The sequence below is a fragment of the Benincasa hispida genome, chromosome 11, assembly GCF_027475165.1.
Source record: "Benincasa hispida cultivar pf3 chromosome 11, pf3_genome.v1.1, whole genome shotgun sequence".
NCBI classification, from domain to species: Eukaryota; Viridiplantae; Streptophyta; class Magnoliopsida; order Cucurbitales; family Cucurbitaceae; genus Benincasa; species Benincasa hispida.
Window position 1 is genome coordinate 71,433,662 of NC_143488.1, and position 9,699 is coordinate 71,443,360.

At 38.2% G+C, this 9,699-nt stretch overlaps 1 protein-coding gene across 1 annotated transcript; it reads left to right on the plus strand.

Moving 5' to 3' along the window:
• Positions 1 to 8,111: 8,111 nt before the first annotated feature.
• On the plus strand, positions 8,112 to 8,489 carry LOC150032863 (uncharacterized). The gene has a single exon (XM_090307058.1). The coding sequence runs from the start codon at positions 8,112 to 8,114 to the stop codon at positions 8,487 to 8,489; it is 378 nt and encodes a 125-aa protein (XP_090163184.1).
• Positions 8,490 to 9,699: the final 1,210 nt, after the last annotated feature.

Here is a 9,699-nt window from a genome sequence, read left to right on the forward strand (position 1 = left end):
GGGTGTGGCGTCACATTGTTCAAGACCCGGAATCAACTCTTAAGGGAGCAATTTATCTACTTACCTCTACTTTGGGAAAAGGAGTGAATTCCATCTTGTATAGATATGTTCTCAGTTCCCCAATCAGATGAATCCTCAAAATGGTAGGCTTTTTGAGTCGGCGATCTAGCCACTCTCACCCATACAAATCATAGGATCGCCCTTATAGGCGGGAGTTCACAACTCACTCAGAATTCAGGTCATGTTACCTATGGTCATCCTAGTGAAATGAAAGTCTTTATTATGAACTGTGTTATATAATGAGACTAAACATTTCGTGGAACAGTCTTATACAAACTTCTTTTTATATAATATCCCCACTCACATGTCTAATACATGAATGATCAGGATCAGATCATTTGTAGCACTTTACAACAATTGTAATGCCTACAAAGCGAGTCATACTCGTAGTGTCACCAGGATAAGGTATCTAGCCTTATCCATATACTATAGACCATTTAGGTTATCACTTAAACATGATCCACCTATATGTCTCCACACACATGTTTAAGTTACAACGATAACCTTGGATGTTAGTTTATTGGTTTGTGGTTGATGCAACTAAAATATCATATATTTTATAGACAATGAACAAAATATCATATATTATTAATCACATAAAGAGTTTGTTCATATAATATTTACAAACTATATGACCCTACGAGATTTAAGGCATTAACACCAACAATCTCCCACTTGCCCAAAAGCTAGTGGGGGTGTACAATATAATGAAATACAAAGTACACAAAAAAAAAAATAAATTAGAGCATAAGACGCCCAGTACAATATCTCCCACTTGCCCTAGTCTAGCCGTGGTCTGTCCCATAGATGCATACTCTGCAGGTGACCCTCAAATACTGTAGCCATGAAGGCCTTTGGAAATGGATCGGCAACGTTATGCTTCAAAGCTATCTTCGTGACAATCACGTCCCCTTAATGCACAATCTCCCGGATGAGATGATACTTCCGCTCTATTTGTTTGCCACGCTTATGACTCTTAGGCTCTCGAGAATTAGCCACATCACCACTATTATCACAATAAAGTGTGATGGGCTTTGACATGTCTGAAAAAATTTCTAGATCAGTCAAGAATTTCCTGAGCCAGACGGTCTCCTTAGTAGTTTCACAAGCCACTACATACTCAGCCTTCATGGTGGAGTCTGCGATGTACCCCTGCTTGGTGCTTCGCCATACTACTGCCCCTTCATTAAGAGCGAACACTAATCCTGATATGGATTTCCTAGAATCTCTATCAGTCTGAAAATCGGAGTCTGTGTATCCTGTTAGGATCAAATCCTTAGAACCATACACAAGCATGTAGTCCCTCGTTCTCCATAGATACTTGAGAATGTTCTTAATGGCTGTCAGGTGATCTAATCCTGGATTAGATTGATATCTATTGACTATTCCAACTGCATAGCAATGTCAGGTCTAGTACATAACATCACATACACTAAACTGCCCCGGTAGATGCATAAGGGATCTGTTTCATATCCTCAACCTCTTGAGGTGTCTTAGGATACTGTTCCTTAGACAATATAACTTCGTGCCTAAAAGGCAATAGGTCCCTCTTGAAGTTTTACATCGAATACTTGACAAGCATCTTGTCAATATACAACACCTGAGACAGTGTTAGCATTTTGTTCTTTCGATCTAGAAAGATCTGAATACCCAGAATAAACTGAGCCTCTCCCAAATCTTTCATTTGGAATTAGGTCACTAGCCAGTTCTTAACTGTAGTCAGTAAACCTACATCATTCTCAATGAGTAGGATATCATCTACATACAACACTAGAAAAACTGCTGAACTGTTGATGATCTTCTTGTATACACAAAGCTCGTCAACGTTTTGATGAAAGCTATATTGATTCGATTGCAGCATCAAACCTTATGTTCTAAGACCGAGATGTTTGTTTCAATCCATAAATGGATCTATTAAGCTTGTAAACCTTTTGCTCTTGACCTTGGGTTATGAATCTCTCGGATTGCATCATATAAATGGTTTCCTCAAGATTGCCATTCAGAAAAGAAGTTTTGACATCCATTTGTCATATCTCATAGTTATAATATGAGGCAATGGATAGGAGGATCCGGATAGACTTCAATATGGCAACAGGCGAGAAAGTCTCCTCATAGTCGACTCCCTCTACCTGGATATAACCCTTTGCCACCAGTCTAGCCTTGAAGATTAGCACCTTCCCATCAGCACCTGTTTCCTCTTGTAGATTCATTTACAGCCTATAGGTTTTACCCTATCAGGTTGATCTATAAGATCTCATACTGAATTGAAGATACTTCATTTCGAGATCTATGGCTTTGATCCATTCACCTCTGTCAACATCGTCCATTGCCTTCGTCCATCAACTACCATAGCTAAGATTTCAGTTAAACCGATATAGCAAATAGGTGGGTTCGCAACCCTCCTATACGTCGAGGTTCCCTCAACATTTGAGGTGGATGTGACCTACTAGATGAACATACTTCAACAACTCTTGTTGACGTACTAGGCTCTTCAACAACTCTTATTGAAGATTCAGTAGTTTCTTTGGAAATTTCATTTAACACAATTTTGCTTCTGGGTCTATGCTCCCTTATGTGTCTTCCTTAAGAAAAGTAGCATTTGTCAATACAAATACTTTGTTTTCTTTAGGATCAAAGAAATGACCACCTCTCGTTCCCTTGGGGTAGCCTACAAATAAGCAAAACCTCGAACGTGGCTCCAATTTCATAGGATTAGCCTGAAGCACATATGCTGGGCAACCCCAGATTTTGAAATGACATAAACTAGCTTTACGATCATTCCATAACTCCAAAGGTATTCTGGAAACACTCTTGGAGGGAACACAACTTAGAATATATGTTGTTGTCTCCACTGTATAACCCCAAAACGAGTCAGGTAAGGAAGCATAACTCTTCATAGACCAAACCATGTCCAACAGGGTTCAATTTCTCCTTTCTGATACACCATTTTACTGAGGTATACCAAGTGCTGAGAGTTGGGATACTATTCCATGTTCTGTCAAATAGTTCTGGAAAGTTAAATCCATAAACTCTCCACCTCGATCAGATCGTTCTATTTAATGTATTTTCAACCTCAGCCTTGAATTTTTTTAACTTTTCAAAAGACTCAGACTTATGTTGCATTAAATAAACATACCCATATCTAGAATAATCATAAGTGAAAGTGATGAAATATCCATAACCTCCCCTAGCTTTTACATTCATCGGACCACAAAGGTCTGAATGCACTATCTCTAGAGGTTCTTTGGCCCTATGACTTTTTCCAGTAAAAAGCCTTTTAGTCATCTTTCCTTCAAGACATGACTCACACACAGGTGAAGATTTTCTTCTAACTCGTTTAGAAGTATATTCTTCACCAACCTCTCAATCTTATTGAGATTGATGTGTCCTAGTCTTAGGTGCCAAAGTTGGCCATTTTCCTTAGGATAAATTTTAAGTCTTTTATGTTGAGTTACAACAGTTTTAAACATCTCTATGTTATAGTACATACAAATTGTTTTCCAATTTAACAGAACATATATTAACACCATTCTTTGTAATAAACACTTTATTAAAAAAAAAAAGTTTAATTGATAAGAATGTTCCAAAAGACACTTTATAGAAACTAAGTTATTTTTTAAATCAGGAACTACAAATACATCATTCAAAATGAGAAATTTGTTCTATAAAGTTAACTAGAGACCTCCCACTACCACAGCTGAGACGACGTGCCCAGTTCCAACTCGCATCGTCATCTCTCCAGCATCAAGTTGTCGTCACGAACTAATCCCTGAAATGAAGAACAAACATGGTTAATGGCCCTAGATTCAATAATCCAAGCAGAATCATCATTCTCCACTAAACAAGTTTCCAAGACAAGCAAATCACATTTACCTTGTTTAGCCTTCTTCTTTTTTGGCAAATATCTGAGGTTATTCCTCTTCCAGTGCCCGTCTTGGTTGCAATGGAAAAATTTTCCCTTGTCAACCCTCACTAATTGTCTACCTCTTGGAGCAGCAACTCCTAGGTTAGCAGCGACCTCCCCTTTCCACCCTTCTTTTTCTTCCACTTTTTGGTGTTGAAGGAAGAAGGTACAAACTTAGTTCCTGAGGTCGAACCTTTATGAAAATTTTTGGAAGATGAAGCAACATTTGATGCACCCTTCTTCTCTTTACTTTTCAACAAGGATTGGAAAGTCTGCAGCTCGTTGAGTAGAGTAGTCAGGTTGTAGTCAATCCTACTCAGAACAATATTGCTACGGAAGTGCAGGAAACTTTATATATGTTTGGGCCTTCTCATTTTACCTTCTCCAGCGCTCATATGCTTCCCGAACATTTTGAGGAGCAGTAGGAGGTGGAATGGGAGGACACTCCTCCATTAGGATGAAACGTAAGTTATCAATGATTAAAATCATGTTTATTGTGTTTTTCCAACTAGCGTAATTCTTGCCAGTTAATTTATCGATGGCAAGTAAACTAAATGTAGCGGTAGCCATCTTTAATTGCTGAAAAAAAAAAAAAAAAACTTAATTTAGTCTACTTGCATTAAACCATTTTTAGAAAATCAATCAAGTTTCACCAAAATAGTCCAATGCACCCTAAGTGACATTTGTTTTACAATGATGCTTCAGTGAGGTAGGGAAAAAGTCACCGTAGGACGATCAAGTGCCCCTTTACTGAAATGAGACATTCACAACCATTAGACAGAAACAACTCCTTGCAACTGTAACTAATAGTTACCATTATTCGATCCAGAATTTGTTAACATCCTTCATAATTCTGTGTAAGTGTAGCCCCTCATTTTAGGTTCTAGAGTCTCACGGCAATGAGCCAACCTTAGGGAAAAGCCGATTGGAACAAGAGACTAAAGCAACTCTATCCATTTCTGGAGATCAAGTAAAGCATCATGCAAAACTTCCATCCTCTAGAGGGACACCCACGATGCCTCGAGGCGATGCATGAAACTTTATCCAACCTAATGAGAGAGACCAGAGGATATGTTGTCACACTTACTATAAACACTCTCTCCATTCACCGTGGTATTGACCTACCTAAATGTCACCTGTAGGGGGACACCCATGGTGCCTCGAGGCCGAGAGTAGATCTCACAGTGTGAACTTTTAGAAAGAAACGTGTAGAGGTTAAAGTAAAGTATCATATTTCCCATTTCCCTCCCTCTGAGTGTTTTACCTAGGGTTAATTAACTTATGAAAATTCGGCTACTGATTTTATGTAAGTGTTTGTTTAATTTGCTAAAAAATAACTCTTGTCTTTGATGATTAAACAATTTCGATTCAAGTCTCATTAAACATTTTAAGAAACTTTCATCAAACTTGCATGCATGTAACAAATCTATCTAATTCACCTTTCCAGGTAGGTTCCCAAGTAGGGGTACGATGTTTTTATCGACTTAAATACCTCAGCCTAGCAAGAACCAACCTTAGACAAAAGGTCCCTTATAGATACATTTGTTACATATTTTGTGAAACCTGGATTTCAATTTCCCTACTGAAGCAAGTAATTAAGGGAATTAACTCAGTATAAGTTAAATCTTATGTTGAAGAGAAGGAAAATTCTAAGTGTTTGAGTATATTTTTTTAGTAGCTTTGAGTTGAGCTTAACTGGTAAAAATTTGGCTAAGTATGAAGTCAAAAAGAAACCATGTGTTTGGTGTTAGGAAGCATTAACGCATAAGGCTCTAATGAGGCTAAGTTTATAGAGGTTATAAGAGATTTAAGTATTAAAGCCAAGGACAACCGTGCGTTGAGCTTGTGAGGTAAGGACGCATGCATTGGGATGATAAGAGGGCTAGATAATGAGCGCAAGGCTCTAGACGTTGAGATTGGGAAGCGCGTTGACTAGTATGTGCGAGCATGGGCGCTAGACGATCACGTAGCTGCTTGGAGCTGTAGACGATAGCGCTAAACGATGGGCTTGGGTGCTAGACGATACGTTAGGCGCGATCACTAGGCGATGGCGCTACACAATAGGCGTGAGTGCTAGACGATGGACGTGATGCGTTAGACGATGGGGTCAACACTACACGATGAGCGACAACGATAGATACACGATGAGCGACAGCGAGACATACATGATGAGCGACAGCGAGAGATCATTAAACAATGAGCCATGCGATGGGGGTAAGCGTTATGCGATCAATTATGTGCTAAACGATGAGCGACAGCGAGATCGTTAAGTGATAAATGACCGCAAGAGGTCACTAAACGATGCGCTATCCGATGGGGGCATAAGCGCTATGCGATGGGCGTAAGTGCTAGACGTTAAGCGACAGTGAGAGGTTTGGATGATGAGCGACAACGAGAGGTTAATAGACGATGAGCTATACGATGAGCGCAAAAGCTACACGATAAGCTATGCGATAGGCCAAGCGATGGTGGCCTAGGATGCAGCCAACAAATAGAGGCGTTGAGTTGATGAATTGAAGAAACTTGGAGATTAAGGCTAGCATTTTATTAACTCAGGATAAGTGGCTAAACCAAAATGAGTTTAAGATTAAGCTAGTAAGTGGTGGAAGAATATTAAAGCATGCAAGTATATGTGTTGGCTTGAAGAGATGAAGACACTTCAAATGAGGAAGTGTTAAGGAGGAAGTGTTGGCAACACATGGTGAAGACACCTAGACATGCAAGGTTGAAGATGTGTCATGCGTTTGACGAATTTAGAGTTCTATAAATAGGTCAACTTTGGGGCGACGGTTCTCACAAACTACTCATTCGTTTTGAGTGATTCTAAAGCCAAAAGAAAGCCCTGGGTGTGTAGTTTGTGAGGATGTATTACCAGGAGGAAATTTCAGAGAAATTGGGCTGGAGGTTGAAGAATCTGGCTTAAGGTTGAGCTCACGGCTAAGCTTGGACTAGTTGTGGTGTTTTGAAAATTCTGGACAAACCACGAAATGTTTTGGCTGATATCTCAAGGTAAGCTTCCTAAGAAATTTTAGAGAAAGTTTGTAGAAAGAAGTTTTTTTTTTGAGAAAATTCATTAAAATATAGTTATGCAATTAGTAAATTGAATCTAGAATTATTGGACAAACAGACAACACCATGATGGTCGCATATGAGTGGGCAGTAGCAAGTGTCAGTGCACCTTAGGCTGAGTGTGGGGCTGCAAATGCAATCATAGGCACTCTAAACGTCCAAAAGAAGGACCTTGCATTGATCATCAAAACATGTGTTGGTAAGACCATGCATTGAGCGAATGGATTGGAAGGTGAAGGTGCTGGCCGGGCAATGAAACCATATAGTAATATCAAATTCAAACAGTAAGTGCTCTCAAACTACTTGTGCAAATTAAGTGATTCTTGAGCCAAAACTTCATAAATTGAATGTAGTTTATGATGAGGGCTTCTGTAAAGGAATTCCAAGAGGAGAACCATCATAACTGAGGAAAACCAAGAGGTGGTCACAAAATCAGAGACAGCCGAGTAAGGTGAAGAAATCATAAGATTCTGAGCTTTTGCGTTGGAATCTAATGCTCATATTTTGGTGTTATAAAGAGCTGTTAATAATTTCGTGGTCTGGTCTTATACAAACTCTTTATATAGGATACTCATGCTCACATGTCTCCACATGAATTATCAGAATTAGATCATTTGTAACACTTTACAACAATTGTAACAATTCTAAGACGGGTCGTATCCATAGTGTCACCTACCTTATCCATCTACTACAGACCATTAATGTTATTACTTAAACATGATCTACCTATATGTCCCCACATATATGTTTAAGTTTTACTAAATAACCTTGGATCTTAGTTTATTGGTTTTGGGTTAATACAACTAAATATCAAATAAAATAATAGCTTATATAATCTATTTGAAATACAAACTACGAAACCACGAGATTTAGGGCATTAACCCCAACAATACTTGCCAGCTTGACTGAAATATTGGCAAAGAAGTATGAATCCATGGTCACTACCCGCGAGATTATGGATTCACTGTGAGAGATGTTTGGACAACCGTCCTCACAACTAAAACACAACATTCTTAAGTTCATTTTCAATGCCCGTATGCAAGAGGGGACATCTATGAGAGAATACATTCTCAATATGATGGTCTGTTTTAATGTGGTTGAAATGAACCAGGCCGTCATTGATGAGGCCAGTCAAGTTAGCTTTATTCTGGAGACTCTGTTAGATAGTTTTCTTCAATTTTGTAGCAATGCTGTTATGATCAAGCTAGACTACAATCTGACCACCCTCCTTAACGAATTAAAGACTTACCAATCCTTGATGAAAGTCAAGAAACATAAGGGAAAGGAAAATGTTGCCACTTCCTTAAAGAAATTCTTCAGAGGTTTGACCTCTGGAACTAAGTACATGCCTTCTCCATCTGGCACTAAAAAGAAGAAGAAGGGAGATCAGGAAAATAAAGTTAACCCTGCTACGGCCCAGAAAGGCAGGAAGGCGAATGTTGCCAAAGGAAAATGAACTACAACCAGGAGGGATACTAGAAAATGAACTGTCCCAAGTATTTTGTGGAGAAAAAGAAGCTCAAATAAGGTAAATATGATTTACTAGTTTTGGAAACCTATTTAGTAGAGAATGATGATTTGGCCTAGATAATTGATTTAGGGACCACTAACCATATTTGTTCTTCTTTTTAGGAAATTAGTTCCTAGCAACAACTCGGGACTAGCGAGATGACGATGCAAGTTGAAACAGGGCACGTTGTCTCAACGGTTGTAGCAGGAGGTGTTAAACTACTCTTCCAAAAATCTTTTCTTCTTTCAAAAGATGTTTATGTGGTTTCGGGTTTGAAATGGAATCTGATTTTTGTAAAAAAATTTCTTGAACAACAATACACTATTTCTTTTAATATAAATAAAGTGTTTATTTATAAGAATGGTGTTAATATTTGTTCTGCAAACTCATGGAGTAGTTTATATATGCTAAGGCCGTTAGCATCTAAAGCGATGTTAAATATTGAGATGTTCATAACTGCAAAAACTCAACATAAAAGACAAAAGATTTCTCATAAAGAAAATGTCCTTCTTTGACATCTAAGATTAGGTCACATAAATCTCAAAAGCATTGAAAGATTGGTTAAGGTGTACTTCTAAACGAGTTAGAAGAAAACTCTATACTAGTATGTGAGTCATGTCTTGAAGGCAAAATGACAAAAATAACATTTTATTAGAAAAGGTCATAGAGTCAAAGAACCCTAGGAACTTGTACATTTAGACCTTTGTGGTCCTATGAATGTAAGTCAAGAGGAGGGTTTGAATATTTCATCTCTTTTATAGATGATCATTCGAGATATGGGCATATTTACCTAATGCAACATAAGCCTATAAGGCTGATGTTGAGAATACATTAGGTAAAACCATTAAAACAATTCGATCAAATCAATGTGGAGATTATATAGATTTAAGTGTCCAGGACTATATGATAGAACATGAAATCACATCCCAACTCTTGGCACCTAATACACCTTAACAAAATTGTGTATCATAAAGGAGAAATAGAACCTTATTGGACATAATTCGGTCTATGATGAGTTATGCTCAATTATCTGATTCGTTTTGGGGTTATGCAATAATCACTACAGCTTATCCAAGAATGTTTCTAGAACACTTTTGGAATTATGGAGACGTCATAAAGGTAGCTTACGACACTTTAGAATTAGGGGTTGTCCAGT

What these genes read in the sequence shown, in the direction of transcription:
- LOC150032863 (XM_090307058.1), top strand. Translation starts at nt 8,112, where the DNA reads ATGGTCTGTTTTAATGTGGTTGAAATGAACCAGGCCGTCATTGATGAG.